At 42.6% G+C, this 24,493-nt stretch overlaps 1 protein-coding gene across 3 annotated transcripts in view; it reads left to right on the top strand.

Annotated features, from left to right (window-relative positions):
- Positions 1-24,493, top strand: part of CACNA2D3 (calcium voltage-gated channel auxiliary subunit alpha2delta 3) — a 1,089,122-nt gene that overhangs the window by 519,200 nt on the left and 545,429 nt on the right. For all 3 annotated transcript variants that reach the window (XM_060203105.1, XM_060203104.1, XM_060203106.1), the window contains exons 10-11: positions 13,473-13,562; positions 21,965-22,078. In XM_060203105.1, the coding sequence (XP_060059088.1) occupies positions 13,473-13,562; positions 21,965-22,078 (204 nt within the window). The remainder of the gene's footprint in view (positions 1-13,472; positions 13,563-21,964; positions 22,079-24,493) is intronic.

The raw sequence follows: 24,493 nt of genomic DNA, 5'->3' as shown, positions 1-24,493 counted from the left end.
AAGCCAAAGAAGTTGTTGACCAATCATGGACCTAAAAGCTGGAATAGTGCAGATGAAGAATTTGGGGTTCCTCCATTTTGTAGATGGTTAGTAGGCATATTTAGTTAAATTCCAAAGGGCCTGTGGCTATACTTGTTTGTTTTTAATTATTTATTTATTTATTTTTTCACCTGAGCCTGACATCTGATTTGCAGGTAGATCCAAGTTATTGTCTGGGGAGATGATGTCATGGCTGGAAAAGGAACAGAAAGCTGGATCAGGGAAAAGAGTAGCTCCCTAATATGGGAAAAGGGTATAAATATTGTTGACTATAAACCTTGTCGATTGGATTTGGTCTGGGGCTTATAATCAGCTTAGGAGCCTATGTGACCTCTGCAGCCCAGTAGATCTGAGCTCATATTCTGTGGTCATGAGTAGGAATAATAATAGGATAATAAAAGAGATTGTAGCTATTGCAGGGCTAATCTAAATAAGAGAAAGAGTTGTGCTTCTAATTAGGTGAATTAGTAAATGGACTCCTGTGATATTGGCTGTTAGTCATTGGCTATTCCTACATTCTAAGCTGCCCCAATATCAACCCATCTTCCTCAGGTGTAGCATAGAGTATGTTGTCATTCTCTACTGTTGTTGATCCAAGTTGAGGGCAAGGTCCTGTAGGGGCCTATAAAGGGGTCTATTGTGTTTTTCCTGATAGAGATTACCTGTAACAATGGAGAGAGGGATTTATTTGAGATCTAGGCCCATCATGTCTGTTTGAGAATCTCAGGACTCCCCGGATAGGGCCCCTGCTGATGGGGTGGCCTGAGAGTGACTAAAGAGTCATCATTAAAGTATGCCAGTCTCTTGCCCTTATTCAGCTTTTGCAGTCCTTGCTTTGCTAACGTTAGCTTTGGAGTGAGTGAGAGAACTGTAATAGGAAGTAGGTGAGAAGGGTATCTAAGTCTAATTAGATACTATTTCATTAGGAATTTTATACTGAGCCACTGCAGACTATTGTGTACTTTTGCTTTCAGGTATATATTTTGCCCTAATTTATGGATACATGTGAATATATGCTCTATGTCATGGGACCTGATTTGTGTCTAGGTTTTGGGACTTTGTTAGGAAGTGAACTACCTGGAATGGAATTAGAGAATACTATGAAAGGAAAGGTCTCACCTGAGTAATGAGGCTGAAGGGTTGACCTTCCACACCTGATGTCTCTGGACTATGTCTGAAATGAAGCATGCTGAGGTGGTACTCATTGTGTTGATTAGGTTGGGATCAGTGGCTGCAATATCACTTGGTATGAATTGAGAGAAGCATGCAGCTAAGTGAGTCCCAACCCAGAGGTTCCAGGACTGGGGTAAATATAGGCTCTATAGATAGTTATTGCTAAAATTACATTATTTGGCTATTGGGTTAACTTTGAAAAATCCCTTTGTTCGGATTTGCTGTATCATAAACAACATCACCATAATTTATATCCTTTGATATTATTTGTATAAAGCTGTGCCACTGGTTGTTTCTCTTCTCCCTGGTCTAGGATTTTAAGAGAGCCAACATTTCAAAGACTCAACCTATGTACTAAAAAAGACTCAGTCTGTGCTTTAAAAAGTCTGAGACATTCAATCGTTTCCCCCCTCATATTAATTAAATAGTGATTAATATGACTACAAATTAATAGGAGTGTACATAAACACCATTCCCACCACCAAAAGACTGTCCCATCCCATCCCCCCAACCCCTGCCACCCTGGGAAACTGAACATCCACCCTCACCCTCACCCCAGGATTTTTACTTTTGCCCTACTCCAGATTCAGTCAGATCCTGTTTTGAGTTTCCCTTTCTGTTATTCTTTCTCAACTTCTGTTTATAAGTGGTATCATCCCATACTCATCTTTATCTTTCTGACTAGCTCACTTAACATAATTCCTTCTAGCTCCATCTAAGATGGGTCAGAAATGGTGTGTTCATTGTTCTTAATAGCTGCATAGTATTCCATTGTATATATACCACAGCTTTCTCAGCCACTCACCTGTTGTTGGGCACCTGGGTTGCTTCCAGGTTTTAGCTATTACAAATTGTGCTGCTATGAACATAGGTGTATAGATATCTTTTTGGTTGGGTGTTATGGAGTCCTTGGGATATATCCCCAGGGCCCTGTCCTTCGTTTCTCCCTTCCTTCCTGCTGGAGGCAGAGAGAGTGAAAGAAAGCATAGCACTAAAGCTTCTACCAAATGCGGTCAGGGCCAGACTTGAACATGGCAAAGCAACAAACTAGCCAAGTGAGCTATTTCACTAGCCACTAAAGAATATTTTCACCCCTAAAAATTAAAAAAAAAAATACTAACATGAAAAGGAGGTGGAGAGCAGAGAGGGAAGGAGAGAGCAAAGGAGGGGGTAAGAGAGAGGGAGAGAGAGAGAGCGAGCGAGGCAGCGCATTACTCTGTCATATGTAGTGCCAAGAACTGAATGAACTCTGGATCTCTCTCATCCCAGCCCAGCCCAGCACACCACCCCCCTGAGCCACCTACTGGGATGCTCAGAGGATATATTTGATGAGGTAGGCCACAAGGTCCTTCTCTTTCAGATTTACTTAGGAAACCAACCCTATGAAGGAGAGTTTACCAATATTTCAGTATTTTCGTAACTCATAAGCATAACCTACCTGGCATCAGGACCAGTCCAAAGATCCTGAGATATACAAGAAAAGGCCAGATAGACTTTGAGAAGATGAGGTTAGAAAGGCCCAGTAAGAGCCTGCACCCCAAAAACAGACTCTTCCAGATCCTGCCATACTGCAGGTTTGTGAAGGGCTTATTCGGATGTCAGCAGATTAGCATATCCTGTTCTTTTTCTTAGCATGATGGAAATAATGATTTCTCTCAGAAAGTCCCTTTCATTTCAATTAGCGGTGAGCAGAGATTTGTTAATTAAACTCATGGAGCCTACTGCCTCCTGGGCTGAGGCAGATAACCTCCAGGGCCAAGGGAAGGCAGCCAGCTGGAAGAAGGGATATAAGGCCTCCTGCTAATTACTTTGAGGTTGACCACATTCTGAGCAGCATAGGACAGTGTGGTTTTCAGCTGACTGATAGGACCACAGCAGCGACAGGACTGCATAACCATCCCCTGCCTTCTTCGGTCTGCACATTGAGGAGACAGCCCACACCCACTGGGACTGGGGTGCAAAGGGAATGAGCCTCATGACCTGTGGTGAACACGGGCTGCCTCTGTGGAAAGAGCAGCACAAGTAGCTGCCACAGGTGGATACAAACATGAAACACCATGAGAGCAACCCCAGGGGGTAGATTAAGGGAGCAGAACTTAACCCAGTTGGTAGTTAGTTAATCCGTGACTTTGCACTAAGAGAGAGAGCTTTTATGTAGTTCCCTCCTATCTGTCTGATAGCAGCTTGCATGTTGAAGGGAGGTTTATCTTTAATCTCACAGTGATAGTCAGTTAAAATCTTTTCTTTAATCACCTGCCATTAGAGATTACAGCTGCCTTCTGCATTCACTCTGTCAGGGACTGAGGTGAACCTTTTATGGGAATAGGAGCAGATGCCTATTATGTACAAAACTCTCTGCTGACTTTCTGTAAGTCACCGCTGTTTTATTTTCTACCACTTGGATATCCCCCAGCCTGTGCCACCCTGTTGTGTGATTTTTTTTTTAATTTGTTTGTATTTGAAGAGTCAGAGCTTTGTGCATAATCAGTTTCATCACTGCAGGCAATTAAGAAAATTAAATAGAGTGTGTATGTGTGCACATGAGAGAGAGACACCACGACACTAAGAGATTCCTCTGATACCATGTGGTGCTGGGGTTTGAACCTAGAATATGTGCAATGCAAGGTATGTGCTCTATCTGGTGAGATATCCTTTCAATCCCAGGTCTATTTTTTTCTGTTTAACCTCAGAGTCCACCTGCTGCTGACCTGGGAGTTGTTTGTTTGTTTGTTTAGAGAAAGATAACAGCACCAAAGCTGTCTCCAATATGTTGGGAGCCTGGCTCAAACCTGGTTCACAAACATGGTAAAAGCAGAGCACCATCCAAGTGAGCTATTCTGGAGTCTTTAGAAAGCATCTCCATGTTCAGTGGGGAAGCAATTACAGAAGCCAGACCTTCCACCTTCTGTACCCCATAATGACCTTGGGTCCATGCTCCCAGAGGGTTAAAGAATAGGAAAGCTCTCGGGAGGGGAGGGGATACAAAACTCTGGTGGTGGACACTGTGTGGAATTGTACCCCTATTATCCTATGGTCTTGTCAATATTTCCATTTTATTAATAAATTTAAAAATAAAAAAGCATCTCCTATCCCATCTTACAAACACCACAACCTGTCATTCTTCCTCAAGTCTTAACTTTAGGTTTCTTGATCCTCAGCCAGCCCAGATAAGAGTTTATTGATCACAAACTCTGCTCCTACCCTTCCCTGGCCCTCCAGGCTCAAGCTATACCATTTATCTCTCCCCTGTCCTTTTTTTTTTCTTTTTTTTTTTTTTGCCTCCAGGTTATCACTGGGACTCAGTACAGATCTACTGCTCCTGGAGGTTATTTTTTTCCTTTTGTTGCCCTTGTTTATTGTTGTTGTTATGATTACTGTTGTTAGTGCTGCCCTTGTTGGATAGGACAGAGAGAAATCGAGAGAGGAGGGGAAGACAGAGAAGGAAAGAGAAAGATGGACACCTGCAGACCTGCTTCACCACTAGTGAAGTGACCTCTCTTCCCGGGGAGAGCTGGGGGTGGGCAGTGGTCCTTGGGCTTCGCACCACGTGCACTTAATCCACTGCGCTGTCACCCAGCCCCCTGTTTTCCCTTTGTTTCCTCTAACTTCAGTGGCCTTATTATGTTGCTCTGGAATTAGAACCACCCCAGAGACCCAAAGCATCAGAGGGAAGGGCCCAGTAGAGTTTGTACAGGTGAACTCAGGGAAGGCTCAGAGGGGACTTGAACTCTCCTGGTTATTGTTGGAATAGTTTGTAGGATTGTGAAGCTGCTGTGATGCAGCATGATCCCATTCACATGTGTTCCGGTGCTCCTTCCCTAAGACCTCAGCACATAGTTTCTCTCCTTGCAGCTCTTGTCTCTGCTCTCTTGCTTTTTGCCTGCTTAACCTCTGGGCCTTCTCTCAACATCCCTATTATATGCTGCCAAGAACTGTGAGTCTGTCTTTGCTGGCCCTGGTTACTTTCACATAGACTTGTTGATTACAACTTGGTTCTTCCCTCTGGCATGTAAACTCTGGATGGAGATCAGATTTGCTTTTGCTTAATGGTAAAATACAGAATGTGTCCTTTGGCTGATTATTTGCTAAGTCAATGAATGAGTGAGTCAACTAAGGACATTGTGATAAAATATGTATCATAGGTGGAAGGGTAGGAGAGCTGGGATATGGGGTATGTGGGATTAATGGGTAGACTTCAGCCAGTGTAGATGGAGGATGGATCAGATACCTTTGAGATTCTTTCTCATCATGAAGAGATGGGATTTGGATTCTCACTGTGTTCCTGGCCAACCACAGAGCCTACTCGCCTTGGTAAAACTCAAGCCACCTCCCTCTTTCAGTCAAACTCTTCTTTTCAATTCCAGCCTGTAATTCCCTTGCTATGTTTCCTATTCTCAGAGTCAGTTCCTGACCTGTATCTAGCAAGTTCTTCCTCACTTTGTTTTCAGGTCACTTCATTCATTGTGTGACTGGAAGATTTGCATCCTGACTTACTCATAACCTTCATCTTCTCTCACTACTGCTTGGTTCTCTGCCATTTCAGACTCTTAGCTTGTCCCTTTCTGCCTTTTTCTTGTGGTCCATCCTCTTCCTTCTCACTCTCCAGGGTGTCCCTGAGAAGAAGACAGAAGCTGTAGAATTTGCATGGTAAGGAATGCATTGACCCCTCAGAGAACTGGCCCATTCTAGATTAGTTGCAGAAAAGGAACAAGATGAACTTACAACAGCTTGTTTGTTGTAACAAGAGGAAGCTTTGTTGTCATCAAAGAATTTGTCTATCAACCTGAAGCATAGAGCTTCCCTCACCGCACACCCCCCCACACACACACATACACACACTGGCCAACCTGAGCAGCCTGTCCCCCTAGAAATTAACAGCAGATTAAATCACACAGTGCATGCTACAGTCCATGCTGATGCCAAAAAGCAGCTGAAAACCCACATATCCATAATTGCACTAAAAATGGACAGTCTTTAAGCCAAGACAGATTTATTTATTTATTTATTTATTTATTTATTTATTTATTTATAGGCTTGCCCTCACTATAAAGGGGAAGATTTGGTGCATTGGCATTTTTATCCATCACCTTCAGTTTCTCTGATCCTGTATCTCTTTTCCCCTTTGAAGAAAAAGTTAACTTCAGGTGCTAGTTGTATTAAATAAAATATAATAACTGCGATATCCTGCAAATATATTAATATTATTGTATGCCAAGATACTCATTTTAAAATCATCTTTCCAACCTTGCAAAGGAAACTCACTATCATTGTGTGAGCTGTGTCTCTAAGACAAATAGATATGCACAGAATTGGTAGAAATCAGATTCAAGATCCTTTTGATAATTGTATGAGAAATAAGTGATTTACTAGAAAAGATTTATTTTGAAAACTATTAAACAAAGAAAGATCACTAAACATTTCTCCAGCTCTCCTTTACAAATGTTTTCCCAGGTAAATAACTAATACAAAAGGAGACCCTCTTCTTTCAGAAAATTCCAACTAGTAAATAAAGAGGGATAATAATGTTAAATTATCTTCCCTATTGAATTAACCAACCTGAGTAGTGATTGCCAGATTCATGGGGAAACTCCAAGCCCCCTGTGTAAGAAGAGTGACAATACTATAAATGAAGAAGATGAATAGATACATAGTTCAGCCTCCATTGGACAAAGGCCCTCCATGTCACCATCATTTTACTAAAATAGATGGGGCAGAGGAGCATATGAAATCACACTGCAGGAATGAAATCAATGAAATTACAACTCTGGGACACTCTTTATGACAGAAAAATTTCATTCTTCAAATAATTTTAATAAAAATTGTTGAGGGGAACCTTGAGAATGAGAGACTTTCAGAGACCCTGAAGCCAGTCAGAATGAGTGATTCAACCTATGGAACTACAATTGGCACAAGAAGACATATGTATTGTGTTTTATTTTTAATTTTTGCCACCAGTTTATTGATTGGGCTCAGTGCCTACATGACTTCATTGCTCATGGTGGGCATTTATTGTTTCCTGTATATAAAAGGTGAGAGACAAAAAGGGGTAGGGAAGAAGAGAGACAGAGAAGGAGATATAAAGAGATACAGCATCAGTGTGTACAAAGGTATTTACCATTTATGCTTGAAAACACAAGACACTGAAAACCTAAGTTTTTCATCAGTGGGAGACTGGTCTAGTGAATGCTGCTGTGACCCTAAAACATACAGTGTTCTGCAGAGTTACTTGTTTCTTCTCAGACTTGAATGAAAATGGAAATAAGTCAGACACTTCAGTTCAGTCCTCATATGTCATTAATTTGGCAAATAGAGAGATCATTGAAACACATGTACTTTAATGGGCTATAGTTTTATAAGTCTATAAAAGCCTCCAAAGGGATCATACAGAAAACACTCTAGTGGAAAGCACAAGGACCGGCATAAAGATCCTGGTTCAAGCCCCCCGGCTCCCCACCTGCAGGGCAGTCACTTCACAAGTGGTGAAGCAGGTCTGCAGGTGTCTATCTTTCTCTCCCCCTCTCTGTCTTCCCCTCCTCTCTCCATTTCTCTCTGTCCTATCCAACGATGATGAAATCAATAACAACAACAACAATAACCACAACAATAAAAAAAACAAGGGCAACAAAAGGGAATAAATAAATATAAAAAATTTAAAAAATAAAATAAGAAAACACTCTAATTTAGTTGTCTCCTGAGAGCATACCAGTGGTCCAGGTGGTTCCAGGAATGAACATTGTCACACCCCATGGGAGAGTAGAGGCCAGGCTAGGCACTGGTGACAGCACCTAGTGGATGTCTTCAGCAGCCCCTTACTCCCTTCCATTCTGAACAGGAACTCTGCAAGCATTCAGGTGCAAAATGCTGTCAGCCTGATGCAGAACTGGTTTGAGGAGATGAGCCTGGTGGCCTCTGGGGCTGCATCTGCATTGCATTCTCCCTGGATGAAGTCTATAAATACACACCTCCTCCTTGGAGCCCATGCTTCTGTAGGGCTTGGCGAGCTGTGTTTAGAATTTATGGAAACTATGACTTCTGTCTACTCTCACACCACACAGTTGATGAAAGCGAGTGTCCTCCCTCCGAGGAGCAGAGGTTTTACACTACTTTTGGAAAAGCTGGACTTGGACCTTCAGAGATGTCAGGGAGACAGGAAGGGCATGCCTGCTGTTTACACACCCGTCATTGCTCAGAGCCCAGACACAAAGCAGGCATCTGTTCAAGGAGCATTTGAACTCAAAGGCTCACAGAACTGATTCCCTCTTAATACGTGTGTGTGTGTGTGTGTGTGTGTGTGTGTGTGTGTGTGTGTGTTGGGGAGGCAATGAAATAACTCACTTGAGAGTTATGGGACCCAGGTTTAAGCCCTACACTCACCACATTGAAGGAACACTGGATGCCATGGTGTCTCTCTGTCTTTCTCTCTCTCTCCCTCTCTGTCTCTGCCTCTCTGTCTCAATCAATTAATCATTCAGTTAGTAAGTAAGTGGGGGCCCTGTGATGGTACACCTGGTTGAGCACACAGATTACCATGTGTGAGGACCTGGGTTCAAGTCCTTAGTCCTACCTGCAGGAAGGAAGCTTCATGAGTGGTAAAACAGTGTTACAGAGCTTTCTCTCTCTCTCCCTCCCCCCTCTCTTTCCCTCTCACTCTCTCTTATCCCCCTTACCTCTCAATTTCTCTAATAGTAATAAAAAAGGCCACCAGGAGCATTGAATTTGTCATTCAGACACCAAGCTCAAGCAATAACCCTGGTGGCAATTACAAAAAAAAAAAAAGAAATCAATCAAACAAACAAACAAACAACTACTTGTTGAGGAGAATGATGAGCTAATATAATACAATAGTCTCTCTCTCTCTACCTCTCTGATTAATCAGTAAATCACCCAATCAATCAGTCATATACTGGAGAGGATGATAAACTAATAGAGTGTGGCAGTGAGTCCTCCTGGGCCCAGCTCTGCCTTGCTTTTTAAGGGTAGATTGTGTGGACGTGTCCACTGCATTACAGGAATTTCCTGACAGCAGGAGAATCACCTGTTCTGAGCTCACCATCATCTTCTAAGGGATCATGAGTATTGTTGCCAGTGGACCTGCTGACTAGGAAGCAGAAGACATAACTCACATGCAAGAGATGGATCTCATCTAAGACCTGGTGCTGTTGTGAAGCAGTTGCTGTCTTCAGACACTTGGATCTGCAAGAGGCCTCATGGAGAAGAAGCCAGGACTGGCTGAGACACGACTTTCCTGGTGCCTGCACTTTCTCCCCTGAAATTGCAAACATCTGGGCCTGCTTCTGGAATCACCATGGTCTGGGCTTTGCTCCTGTCATGTTTGAGAAATACCATGTCACCATCTACTTTCTCCCCTGGAATCCAGTGACAGCCTGATGTGCTGGAGCCTGGTCTCTGGGGCAGCAGTGTCACAATACTGCCACTGAGCACTGTCAGAGCTTCCTATGGGATGTACCTAAAAGATGCTGTACAATTTTATCAGAGGATAGACTAGGGTACCTGGAAAAATAGCTCATGGAGAGTGCCTGCTTTGCCATGTACACGACCTGGGTTGGAACCTGCCCTCTGCATTGAAAGAAGTTTTGATGCTTTAATTTATTTAATTTAATCAATTTATTTAGTTATTCTAGGTAGAGACAGGGAGAAATTAAGAGGGAACATGGAGATAGAAAGGAAGAGAGACAGAAAGATACCTGAAGTTCTACTTCACCACTTGTGAAGCTTTCTCCCTGTAGGTGGGGATCAGGGGCTTGAGCCCAAGTCCTTGTGTACTGTAGTATGTGAACTTAACTATGTATGCCACCAACTGGCCTCATGGTGCTGTGATTTCTTTATCTCCCTTTCTGTCTCTGTCTCTTTCACTCTATCTGAAAAAAACCTGGAAAAATGAAGACCCAGAGATGACCCCCACAATAATAAAAATAGACTTTTAGCTAAAGACAGAGAGTAAGCAAGACAGAGAAAGTGTGAGAGAGACTACAACACCAAAGCTCCCTTCAGTGTGGTGGAAGCTGTGCTCAAACCTGAGCCATGCATAATAAGAATAATTCTGTTTAATTAAGGGATTTCTCCGATGAAATGGGAACTTGGGGAATTATCTCTGGGTTAGAGTTGGGAGTGGTCTGAAGAGTGTGGCCAACAGATATCATGTCAGGACAGAGAGTCCTCATCTTTATTACATCAGCTGTGACACGGTCCCTCATTTAGGTGAAGAGACAGGTACTGGTAGGACCTCTCTGAAAAAGCAGGTTCTACAGTAAGGGAGGGCTTGAAGGTCAGCAGTGATGGGATTGGTGAGGGCTAATTAGGTAATGTGGACTTAAGACATAAGAATCAAATAGGGCCCATGCAAGGTTCACACTGCTTATCTGTTCAGACTGGCCTAAGTATCAATCTTGGGCAATCCCTCTGTTAGAAGGAGTTATGGGCTACCGTCATCATTTCTGGAAGACCAAATCATGGAGTTCCTATAGCACACAGTCACTTCTCACTCCTTGATTGGTGTTTATTTTTCTTTCTTTTAAATATCTATTTATTTTATTTATTCCCTTTTGTTGTCATTGTTGTTTTATTGTTGTTGTTATTGATGTTGTTGTTGCTGGATAGGACAGCGAGATGGAGAGAGGAGGGGAAGACAGAGGGGGGAGAGAAAGACACCTTCATACCTGCTTCACTGCTTGTTAAGTGACCCACCTGCAGAGGGAAAGCTTCACGAGTGATGAAGCAAGGCTGCAGGTGTCTCTCTGTCTCCCCTCTCATTTCTGGCTGTCTCTATCCAATAAATAAAGATGTTAAAAATATTAAAAAAAAAAAAAAAGAAAAAAGTTAGATTGCTTTTGCACTAAGGAAATGAAGGCTCAAGTGAAGAAGGCAGAATCTGCCTCAACCTTGCAGAGCGTGTGAGTGACAGAGGGATTGGGCATTCCAGCTGCTAGTTCCTGGATATTATCCCTAGACTCTGCTGCTCCTGGTCTTCTGCCCACTGTGCAAACATTAGTTAGGCAGCAAAGTCAAGGTCTGGGTACCATGGGTGCCTCCAGAACTCATGCTTGATGCAAGACCGTAACTAAACTTTCTCTCCGTTTCCTGAATAAATCCTGGTTCAGAGATTGTTTTCCCAGAGTATGTAATTGCTTCCTTTGCAATGACTGTAATGTGATTGCATTGAATGTGACCACTTTTTAATCTCACAGCAGCTGATACATTGACGAGAGGGAAATAAATCCATAGTGATGAAGGGTGGCGGGGGGTCAGGAGTTTGATAAACCCATTTCTGTTTGCTAATAAGACCCAAGACAATTGAGCCCATCCATCCATTCTGTTAATTATAGTCTTCTATCATTACTGCAACTTCAAACCACACATCAGAATTCTTTTCTTAAATATTTTATTTATTCATTATTTATTGGACGGAGACAGAGAAATCAAGAGGGTATCTTGATTTGGAGGGAACAAGGAAGAGAATAGGGGGGAGAGAAAGAAAGAGAGAAAGAGAGAGACCTATAGGACTGCTTCACCACTCATGAAGTTTCCTTCCTGCAGATGGAGACTGGGAGCTTGAACCAATGTCCTTGCACATTGAAACATGCCTACTCAACTGAGTGTACCACCACTCAGCCCCCACACTAGAATTATAAGTGCACAAAGACTGCTCACTGAACTTCACCTTGAAAGCTTTCATAGCTCTCTGGCAGGAGCCAGCCACACATCCAGGAGCAACCTCCCTGTCCCCTAGTGTCATAGCCAAGCCCCCATACTCCCACTCTTTGCCTTTGCAGTTTGTGCTTCCTGCAATGCTCTCCTCCAGAAGCTCACCTCCTACTTGTCACCTTCTCAATGTTATCTTCTCTGACATATTTTCCCTGAAAGTTGCTCCCTTTCTATTTCTGATTCCTATTTCTCTGCTGTCATTGTTCTCCTGCCAAGCATGACCCTGGGAGTGCACTTGTTAGTATCATCTCTAGCAAAGTCCCTCTGTGCTGTGCACAGTTAAGACAATGGGCATGGCACTCCTCAGTACTTTACTTTCTCTATCATGGCTACTTCTTCCATGTATGAAATATGCAGGCATGGTGACTGAGGTGGGGAGGAGAGTGGAGAAAATGCTGTAATACAGAAGGAGCTTTGGGGAAAGATAGTCTTAGCAACCAGGTTCATTGTAATCTTGGGGATTCTTCAAGGTCCTGCCAATCAAATGACCCTCATCTAGCTAGAATGGGTCAGACAGTGAAACAACCTCATCAACTCACTTCCCTGAAATGCAATTAGTTATAATTGCATTGCAGACTCAAGCCATACCCCCAATCAAATTGTGATTTTTATTTTTTTGGACAGAGACAGAAATCTTGAGGCAAGGATTGCTAAGTGATGTCCTAGGTCAGTCCCAAGAAACATGTCTGGAAGACCTACTTGGCCAGGATAAGGGGTGATGTACAAACTGAGTTCCCAAAGGCAGTGGTATAAAAGGTTGGGGAGTCAGTGAGTGGGTGGCAAGTGGGTCCAGAAGAGAGAGGAACAGGCACTGAGGCTGAAAGGTATGGAGAGCAATAAGGCACATGTAGACATGGGCTAGACTAGTGGGGTGAGACTAGAGAGAAAAGCAAGACTTTTAGATGAGTTTCCAGCTGAGTTCAATCGATTTTTCTTTGAAATGTTATAAGTACACATAAAATAACATATGCATTGATTTCTATACCATCTTCCTCCTTCTACCCTCTTCTCCTTCCTCCTCCTTCTTCCCTCTTCCTCCCCTCTTCTTCCTCTTTTTTTTTTTTATTCCCCCACCATGGTTATCACTGTGGCTAGGTGCTAGCACAATTAGTCTATCACTCTCAGTGGCCATCTCTCCTTCCTTCTTTTATTTGATAGGACAGAGAGGAATTGAGAGGGGAGGGGAAGATAGAAAGGGAGAGACAAAGACAACTGCAGGACTACTCCAATGCTCTGAAGCTACACACACACACACACACACACACACACACACACACACACACACACTCGGGCCAGGGGTTTGAACCCAGGTTCTTGTGTGTGGCGATGTGTGTGTCTAACTAGGTATAAATAATATTACCTGGCCTTCCTGTATTGAATGAGTTCTGATGTTGTTAACATGGAAGAGGAAAACCCAGTTATGACCATTGGGGCTTGAGGATCATCCATCTAACCTTAGCATGTATCTGTTCCCTCCAGGATGGAGTCTCACCCACCAGGGCTGAAGGCACTCACATCTCTCCTGGTTTATGTTTCAGCACTTCCGGGAACATCTGGACAAACTCTTTGCCAAAGGAATTGGAATGCTGGACATCGCTCTGAATGAAGCTTTCAACATTCTCAGTGACGTAAGCTCCTCTTTGATGTGCCTTATTGTTAGCCCAGGTAGGGGAAGAGGTGAGGAAGGGGGAGGGAGAGGCTGGCTCTAAAGTGTTCTGTGGAACCAAGCAGTCTGTGAGGCCAAACCAGACTTACTGGGTCAGCCTGGTGGAGAAATCTGGTCAAGCCACTCTGCTGACATGCTCCTCAGCCTAGAGTCACAGAAGGTGGGAATTGGGAACGTGTGCTGCTGATTTCTCTTGACCTTAGAACTTTCAGTTTCCTCAGACAGTTACCTCCTTTCCCTAGCCTGCTTCACTGAGCTTTACTTGTGTCTGTGCCTGAGAGGAAGGGCTTCTCTGTGTGGTGTGTTTAGAGACAGCGAGCCTCACCCCTCTTTTTTTCTCAATCCCAGCCTCAGTGAATACCTCAGAAAGAATCCTACCTAGTTTGGTAATTTTCACTCCCAGAAGAAGTCCTGGGGGCCAGCTGGTAGCTCACCAGTTAGAGCGCACGTGCCCCAGTTCAAACCCCTAGTTCCCACCTGTGGAGAAGTATGTATAGGGGGAAGAGCATCATGAGTAGTGGGGCAGTGTTGCAGGTGTCTCTCTTCTCTATCTCTCACCTACTATCAAAAAGAAAGGAAAATAAAAGAATGACCAGCAGGAATGGTGGAGCCATTGATAATCCTGGTGATAGTAAACAATAAGTAAATACATCCTTTTAATATAGCTCTATTAACATCCCTTCACCTCCACTGGGGAATCCTGAACTGGTGACACTGATACTTGAATGTATTTGTGTTAAACTAGAATAACATGGAGGATATACCAATTACTTGTTACTCTGGTGAAGAGTGGAGTTTGAAAAATGACTATTTAAAAAAATTTTTTATCCATGTACTTACTTGTTTATTCATTGCCAAAAAAAAAAAAAAAATGTCATGCCTCCCAAGTAGGGAGAAATGGGAAAATAGCTTAGGAAGACCTTGGCTTCTTCCTTGCATCCCCTGACATCATCCTTGAAACTTACCAAAACTGCAAGGGAGCTTGGATACAGGGATTTGGAGAAAAGGGAGCAAACTGATATGGAGTGGAGCCTAGAGCAAGCAGGTGCTAAATGGAGCTGGGAGACCAGCTAGAGACCTGAGGCCACCCTGCACCGAGGCTAGAGGGAATTTGGCACTGGTTACATAATTTGTGGTGCCCAGGACAAAGAGAAAATCCTGTTCCCTTGTTCTAAAGCAGACATGGGGAACTTTTTTCTTTTGTTTTTGTTTTTTCAGAAGCCATTGAGATTACAATGTCATATTTTGGTGCTACAAAATTATCAACTTAAGGAGTGGGGTGGGGGGGTCAGATCCTGATAACTGATTATATACCTAATTTGTGAGTTAGAGTGTTTTGCAGATAGATCTATCTTGGTGAGATGAAAATTTTTACCCATATACCAACAACAGTACTGTAAACCATTGATCTCTCAATTAAAAACATAAAAAAAGATTAACACTTAGGGTTGGGCGGTGGCACACTTAGTAGAGTGCACATGTTGTCATGCTCAAGAATGGGCTCAAGGCCCTGCTCCCTACCTACAGGGGAGAGAGGAAGCTTTATGAATGGCGAAGCAGTGCTGTAGGTCTCTCTATCCCTCTTCCTCTCCCACTTCCCTCTCAATTTTTCTCTGTCTCTATCCAATAAATAAATAAATCAGATTTTATAAAATTAGCATTTAATGTTTCTGTGAAAAAATCTAGAATTTTTTATTCCTGTGACTGCCTTGGCAGGGCCAGAATGGATGATTTCATGAGCCATCTATAGGATGACTGTTCCCCAGCTCTGTTTTAAAGTCATTAAAAATAAGAATTCTTTTTTTTTTTTCCTCCTCCAGGGTTATTGCTGGGCTCGGTGCCTGCACCATGAATCCACCGCTCCTGGAGGCCATTTTCCCCCCCCTTTTGTTGCCCTTGTTGTAGCTTCGTTGTGGTTATTATTATTGCCCTTGTTGACGCAATTCGTTGTTGGATAGGACAGAGAGAAATGGAGAGAGGAGGGGAAGACAGAGAAGGGGAGAGAAAGATAGACACCTGCAGACCTGCTTCACCACCTGTGAAGTGACTCCCCTGCAGGTGGGGAGCCAGGGGCTCGAACCGGGATCCTTACTCCGGTCCCTGCGCTTGCGCCACATGCGCTTAACCCACTGCGCCACCGCCCGACCCCCAAGAATAAGAATTCTTAAAGAGCAACTGCAGGGTTTCTCACCAGTCATGGTGCCTGTGTTCACAACACATTCTCTGGCAGACCCATTTCTGCTGGGCTGAGGACTCAGTGTCCTAAAGCAGTGCCTGGCTGACTTTCAGCAGTGTTTGAAGTGCGTGGGGATCACCCCCTGGGTACCTGGGGATCAGGAGACAGGCTCTGACAGTCTCTAGAAGCATCTACCACTCTTGAAAACTTCCATCCTACTTACTGTTTCTGTTCCCTGTGTGTTTTCTGCTTTTATTTTTTTTCTTTCCTTCCCAATATCAATCATTTCCTCAGTTTCTCCTAAACCAGTATCTCCCATTGCAATGGACAGTTGTTGATGGCCTGAAGGGACACCACAACACTTATTCTGTGATATGGTAGCCTTGGGGGGACCTTATCTTCCTTTTGGGAACTCACAAACTACCTGTGCATGTGAAAGGCCTTTGAAAGTCCTGCAGTGAATAAGATTTTCTAAGTATGTTCACACTGTAACTAAATGTATTACTCTAGGAGCTCTCTTCATCACACCATAAACTCAGGATGAGAAACTTACAGAAGTTGTGACTCACTAAGCATACCTTCAGGCTTAATGTTTTTGCAGACTTCAAAAGGATATACCCAACACTTCCAAGAGCCAGAGAAGTCACTAACACAAGGTGAACGGGTTTCCCCTTGAATCTTGCTCTGCTTCCTTTACCTATAAAAATCCTTTGAGCTCTGGCTCATCAGAAAATCAGATGCTCTGCATGTAAATCAGGGAAGCAAAAAACACAAGCAAAATGTTTTCTCCAAACCCTGCTCAAGATGGATTGCTCCCCTGTTCTTTTGAGTTTCTGTGTATCCTAGAGAGAGAAATGTTTTTTATCTCATCTCTTGCCATTAGGCTTTTTAAATGACCAAACACTGAAAAAACACAGAGATAGTTAATCTCCTATGAAAATGAAGCTTTAGCTATTTTCTACCTCATCTATATGACCTTTAAATGATATAATTCTCTTCCTGTCCATTATGACTGTCTTAGCAAGCCAATATGAAATAAAAAAGCAGCTTCTCAACCGCGTAAGCCTTCTTTCTCTCTCTGTTCTGTGCTCTCTCTCTCTTTCTCTGATGACATTTTGATTGTGGCTAGAATTTAGAATGGTTGAGAGGTTCGTATAACTCAATAGAGTTAATTCTGTTTTGCAATTACCTGCACTTCAGTTTCAGTACTTGCTCAGATGACTTAAAGTCTTGGCAGTTGTTGTACGTAGTGCTTTGAAAGGAACATTCAAATAAACTTCTGAGCCCCTTCTAGCTCTTGATCTCTGCTGTGTTCATTAGTCTCTCTAAGGACACAGAGCCCCTTCACTACAGTAGTTAGGATCTACCTTGTCATGTGACAGCTGCGATTATCTTTTTTGGCGATGAGTATGATCTTTGCTGTGATTACCTTTTAAAAAATTTTCTTAGCCAATTAAATAAAATTCAGTGACATTTCAAAGATGGTTAATCACAACCAAATGCTAGAAATGTCAGGCTGCATTGAAACGTTCACTGCTAACTGATGAATCACTGAGCTAATTGTAGTTCATCACCAGGCTCTTGTCATTGTTATTATTATGGAAAACACTTTCATCACTCTCGCTATTCAATGAGAAAAAAAAGTTCTAGACAAATATGTAGAGAAGAGATATTACTCATCAAAGCATTTGAATTTATTTGCATTCTTCAAAATTCTCCAACTGCAGATTGCTGCAGAGAATACCAGGGATGCAGATAGAGAGTAAAGGGATGTTTTAAAATAAACAGCTCTGAGTAGCTCCCCTCTTCCTGAATACATTATTCAGATATCTTCATTTCTCTCTCCTTGCTTTTGCTCAGCAGAGTTTTTTTTTTCCAGGTTGTTATCAGATAGGTTGTAAGAACAAGAGCATCACTCTGTCCTGTCTGATATGGTTTCTGCAGCCTCTGCAGCCTTTATTCGACGCTCTGCCACTGGATTTACTGAGTGCTGGGAAGGCTATGCTGAGTGTGAGCTCCCCAGATATTTCCAGAACAGCCTGTTGCTGGGACAAGGTGACAAAGTTGTTTCCTTTGTCTGCAGTAAGGAAGAATATGTACTGTAGTGAGAGAACCTTAGCAGGATGTTAAAGGACAAGATTAGGGTAGGTTTTTGCTTTGTTTTATTTTGGTTTGATTTTTTGTTTTTAATATTTTTTAAAATCTTTTTTCTTTTTTATTTATAAAATGGAAATATTAAAAAGATTATAGGATAATTCCATTTCCACACAATGCCCACCCATAAAGCTCCATATCCAATCCCCTCCCTTGATATCTTCCCTATTCTTTATCCCTCTTGGAGCATGAAGCCAAGATCATTGTGGGGTGCAGAAAGTGGAAGGTCTGGCTTCTGTAATTGCTTCTCTGCTGAACATGGGCATTGGCAGGTGTCTTTTAAAAGTTATTTTATTTTATTTAGTATTGGATAGAGACAGAGAAAAGTTGAGAGAAGAGGGGGAGATAGAGAGGGCTAGAGGCAGAGAGACACTTTCAGCCCTGCTTCACCATTTGTGAAGCTTTCCTCTGCAAGTGGGGACCAGGGACTTGAACCTGGGTCCTTGTAATGTGTGTGTTCAACCAGGTGTATCACCACCTGGCCCCTACAGAGTTTGGATGTTTATGGAGACTGTGAGATCTAACCAAAGTTGAAACTTTTAGGCTTTTAGAAGAGATGGGTCTGGCATTGGCAGGACTGAGTGTGGATCCTAGTATCACAAGTTAGGATGGGTGTATATGGCCGAGGGAAGATTTTGATCAGGGGCTCACAGAATCTTAGGCTATACATTTTCCTCTGATGCTTTCTGTTAAAGTGGTGATAGGTCTTTTCTGGAAATGTCTGAATAGTCAAGAAATTATTTTCAACTCAGTAAGGGTGTTCATACAGTGAGTCATAGTGAGGTGGAAAGTTATGTGATTAAGAACTTCAATTCTGAGATCTTTCATGGATGGATGGATGGATGGATATATGGATGGGAAGAACTGGCTTGCAACATAGAAGTCAATTCAAATCATGCTTAGGGTGCTGCTACAGTTCTAGGATTCCAACACCATGAGTTGTATGGCAGGGTTCTTGCTCCCTGACTGCACTAGGAATTCCTTTCCTTTCCTTTCCTTTCCTTTCCTTTCCTTTCCTTTCCTTTCCTTTCCTTTCCTTTCCTTTCCTTTCCTTTCCTTTCCTTTCCTTTCCTTTCCTTTCCTTTCCTTTTTCCTCTCCTCTCCTCTCCTCTCCTCTCCTCTCCTCTCCTCCCCTCCCCTCCCCTCCCCTTCCCTCCCCTCCCCTTCCCATTCCTTTCCTTTTCTTTTACTTCTTGTTCTTTTATTTATTTTTTTTTAGTGAGGAGAGAGAAAAGATGGGGGTGAGGGGCTGAGGGGGGGGGAGATGCCGGAGCACTGCTCAGCTTTGGCTCATAATGGTGCTGGGGTTGAACCTGGGACCTCAGAGCTTCAGGCATGAAAGTCTTTTCATAAACATACTATCTCCCCAGCCCTAGTTCTGAGGTTTTTCTTTCTACTAACACAGGTCTTGCCTGTTCATCAGTCTAGGACTAGACTACACCTTCAGGAGTAACTGCCAGCCTGGAACTAAAGTGAAGCTAGTGCCTTGGATACAGTCTGTGAGGAACACTTTTACTCTCAGGACAATGGCCCTGGGGACTGCCATGCAACCCTTGGGCCCAGGAAATGATGGTGAAAGGCAGAAGCCAACAGAAAAAATGGGCCTTTATGGCTTCCTACTCATATCCCCATTGACTCAAGGCCACCCTTCTATGGTTGGAAGTCTGTACAGTGTATTGAGTTGGGGAGTAGACTTTGAGCTAGTCTGTTGGGTTCAAATCTGTGGTTGGTAGTAGCTGTCTCATCTTGAGCAAGCTACTGAATCTTTATATGCCTCAGTAGCTAGGATGGAGTAAGTCCATACTCATAGGTAGGTACTTGCATTGCAACAGCCCTGTCAGAATATTATTCCCTTTTATAAAAGAATAGGTACTCATAAAAGGAGAAGCACATAAATTACCGTGTACAAGCACCTGGGTTTAAAAGCCCTTGATCCCCACCTGGAGGCGGGGGATAGCCTGATGACTGGTGAAGTGGTGCTGCAGATATCTCTCTTTCTTTCCCTATCTTCCCTTTATTTCTCAGTTTCTCAGTCCTATCATGGAAAAAGAAAATATTCAGGGCCAGGTGGTGGTGTTCCTGCTTGAGTACACATTACAATGCATAATGGGTTTAAGCCCCTGACCTTCACCTGTAGGAAGGAAACCTTCAGAAGTGGTGAAGCAGTGTTGCAGAACTTTTCCTCCCTTCTCCATTTCTCTCCTCTCTTGTCTTTCCCTTCCTTCTCAATTTCTATCTGTCTCTGTCCAATAAATAATAACAAAAAGGAAAAAAATGGCTCCAGGAGCACTGAATTCATAGTGCAGGCCCTGAGCCCCAATAATAACCCTAGTGGCAATAAAATGGAGAGAACTTATTCCAGCTCTACAGCTTGTGGTGTTGGAATACTCTAATACAGTACCTTCTGTATGATTAAAATTGACTTTTCTGTTTCTTAATATGACCAAAGTCAGCTCAGTTCATCCATCCATCCTTCCATCCATCCATCCATCCAGTTAATTATAGTCCTCTCTTAAGTTACTACAATTTCAAACCACACACCAGAAATTTGAATGAACATAGACTGGGCATTGAACTTCACCTTGAAAGCTTTCAACAGGAGTGCGCCACAAATCCAGGAGCAGTCTCCCTCTCCCCTAGTGTCATGGTGAAGCCCCCACACTCCCACTTCTCTGCCTTTGCAGGCTCAGTTTCCACTCCCTGCAGTGCCCTTCCCCCAGATGCTCACCTCCTAAATGTCACCTTCTCAGTGACATCATCTCTGACAACTTTTTCCAAAAGCTATTGCCTCCCCATTCCTGATCCTTACTTTTCAGCTTTCTTTCTTGTCCTTGGCATCATTGTTATCAAATACAATATGACTTCTCTGTTTGTTTTGTTCTGCAAACGTCTTCCCAAAGAGAATGTAAACTACTTAGGGACAGAGATTTTTTTCAGGTGCCACACTCCAGTGCTCTGTGGACACTTAGTTAATAACTCTGGAAGAATTAAGTGGACTGTGAAGACAGTCCTGGTAAGTGTATTCACTACAAAAGGTTAAATTTTTCCTTTTCCTCATTCCTTTGTATTGCTGTGTAATTGTAGGGTTTTTGAAGAACATAGCATTGCTGTGAATTAATAACACTCAATGACATTCTGTCTTCACCTTCAGTACAAGCGAAGGATGCTGAGCTCTGGTCTCTTCTATGGTCACCTAGCTCCTACTCATAAAAGCAGAGAGTTTTAAAAATGCCACATGGAACTGGAAATTGAAATGGCAAAATGCCTTGCTGTGGTCCATATCTTTACACTTTCTACATTGTACTTGCACCAACAGACATAAACCAGTGCATAGTGTTACATGCTAATAATTAATATGTAAGACCAGGACCCCAAAATAGTACTTGGGCTTCTAGTCTGAATTAGCATGCACTTGCCTTCATTCTCTTTGTGCCCCAAATTTCTTTGTGGCATAGTACAGCTGTACCCATCAAGCCATTTACTTTGAAAGAAATACTGCCTGACTTTTATTTTGTTAACTCTGTAATGTGTACCTAAAAGGCTGTCACACTATCTCCTTTAGGCTTGGTCTGAAATGTTATCCATTCCATGCTTGGAGATAAGTGTTTACTTCCTACTCTTTTTTAAAAATTATTTATTTATCTATTTATTTTTTGATAGAGACAGAAGTTAAGAGGAAAGGGGAAGATACAGAGGGGGAGAGAAAGATACCTGCTATACTGCTTCACCACTTGTGAAGCTGCCTGCTACAGGTGAGGACCAGGGACTTGAACCAGGATCTTTCACATGGCAATCTGTGTGCTCAAACAGGTGCACCATCACCTGCACCACCCCCTCCCCCCTTTTTTTCCTTTTTAAAGAAAAATAAAACTTCTGTCACCCTCAGTCTGTCAGAGCAAATATGATGGTCTCTGCATATGCGTTTTACTTTAGATGTAGATTGAGCTCCTTGGTAAAAGACTTCCCAAAGTCTCATTCCTCCATAGTATCAACATCTGCTGTGCTTGTTAGTGTGGACTCTTTTCTTCCTGCAGTTCAACCACACAGGACAAGGAAGCATCTGCAGCCAGGCCATCATGCTCATCACCGATGGCGCGGTGGACACCTATGACACCATCTTTGCGAAATACAACTGGCCTGATCGAAAGGTGAGTTGGTATTGATGCTGCCCACACAGTGCAGCCCTCAAAAAACTGGCATTTCACTGCAACATCTGGATCATGCACAGGTAAGTGCCCCCCTGTTAACTTATAAAATAAATCACTTTCTTTTTTTAATGTTTCTTTTCTTTTTTTTATTTATAACAAGTAAACATTGACTAAATCATAGGATAAGAAGGGTACAACTCCACACAATTCCCACCACCAGAACTCTGTATTCCATCCCCTCCCCTATTAGCTTTCCTATTCTTTATACCTCTGGGAGTATGGACCCAAGGTCATTCTGGGGTGCAGAAGGTGGAAGGTCTGGCTTATGTAATTGCTTCCCCACTGAATATGGGCATTGACAGGTTGATACATACTCCCAGCCTGGCTCTCTCTTTCCCTAGTAGGGTGGGGCTCTGGGGAAGTAGAATTCTAGGACACATTGGTGAGGTTGTCTGTTCAGGAAAGTCTGGTCATGCTAGCATCTGGAACCTGGTGGATAAAAAGAGAGTAAACATACAAAGCCAAACAAATTGTTTACCAATCATGGACCTAAAGGCTGGAATAGTGCAGATGAAGAGTTGCGGGTTCTCCGTTTCGTAGATAGCTAGTAGGCATATTTTAGTTATATTTCAAAGGGAGGTCCTGTGGCTATACTAGTTTTTCTTTTCTTTTTTTTTTTTTTTGTTTTTTTTGTTCCCTGAGCCTGAAATCTGATATGCAGGTAGATCCATGTTATTGTCTGGGGAGATGATGTCATGGCTGGAAACGGAACAAAAAGCTGGATCAGGGAAGAGAGTAGCTCCCTAATATGGGAAAGGGTTGTAAATATCATTGACTGTAAACCCCATAAAGTTGATTTGGACTGGGGCCCATATTCAGCTTAGGAGCCTATGTTATCTCTGCATCCCTATAGCTTTGAGCTCACATTCTGTGGTCATGAGTAGAAACATTCCAAGCTGCCCCAGTATTGACCCTTCTTCCTCAGGTATAGCATAAAGTATGTTGTCCAGCCTCACTTCGGAGATGGAACATTCTCTACCGTTGTTGATCCAAGTTGAGGGCAAGGTCCTATGCGGGCACGCATGGGGTCTATTGTGTTGTTCCTGATAGAGATTACCTATAACAATGGAGAGAGGGATTTATTTGAGATCTAGGCCCATCATTTCTGTTTGGGAATCTCAGGACTCCTGGAATAGGGTCCCAGCTGATGGGGTGGCATGAGAGTGACTAAAGAGTCATCATTAAAGTATGCCAGTCTCTTGCCCTTATTCAACTTTTGCAGTCCTTGCTTTGATGAGGTTAGCTTTGGAGTGAAAGAACTGTAATAGGAAGTAGGTGAGGCAGGTATCTAAGTCTAATTAGATACTATTTTGTTATGAGCTTCATACTGACTCACTGTAGACTATTGTGTACCTTTGCTTTCAGGTATATATATTTGCCCTAATTTATGGATAGATGTGAACATATGCTCTATCTCATGATAGACTTGGTCTATAGATATATCTAGGTTTTGGGACTTTGTTAGGAAGTGAACTGCCTGGAATGGAATTAGAGAATACTATGAAAGGAAAGGTCTCACCTGAGTAATGAGGCTGAAGGGTTGACATTCCATGCCTGATATCTCTGGACACCTCCTTCTGCATCCCACAATGACCTTGGGTCCATACTCCCAGAGAGTTAAAGAATAGAAAAGCTATCAAGGGAGGGGATGGGATACGGAGTTCTAGTGGTGGGAATTGTGTGGAGTTCTACCCCTCTTACGGTTTTGTTAGTGTTTCCTTTTTATAAATAAAATAATATAAAAAGAGGAAAAAATAAAATATATCACTTTCTAAGCAAAAAAAAAATAAAATTCTAGTCTTCTTTCCCACCCATTTCCTGGAATTTACTTTTTAGAGTTCTCAAGCAACTGTTGAATGCATTCTGTTCACATTTATAGTTAAATAGAATGAGAACGACAGGATGAAATATACTGACTCCTTATCTAGAACCAGAAGTACATTAGTTTCTAGTCTCTGCCTAAAATTCTCTATTAATTATTACCTCCCCCCCAAAAAAGTTTATGTTTTTTAGTTATCTATGCTCCATGCAAAACTGTCTCCTTTTGCATATGACTGGATAAAGAAAGTTTGGAGTATGAATTCAATGGATTGGTAGTACATTGTTAAGGAGCAAGGGAGTGGGACTGGGGGTGAAGTAAATAAATATGTAAGAGGTTTTAAGTGCTGTCACTATTTGGGGTGCTGATGTCCAGTGGCAGTTGGAGGTCAGATGTATGTGCTGAATTCACCTGAACCCTGCAGCACACAGGACAGTGTTGGACTCATAGCTGGAATGTGGTGAAGAACACTGTTCTGGACTAATTGCTGTTTTCTCTTTTCCAAGCATGGCTATATTATTAGAATCTGGTCATTT

The sequence above is a fragment of the Erinaceus europaeus genome, chromosome 12 (genome assembly GCF_950295315.1).
Source record: "Erinaceus europaeus chromosome 12, mEriEur2.1, whole genome shotgun sequence".
NCBI lineage: Eukaryota > Metazoa > Chordata > Mammalia > Eulipotyphla > Erinaceidae > Erinaceus > Erinaceus europaeus.
This window is presented reverse-complemented; position numbering and strand designations above follow the sequence as displayed.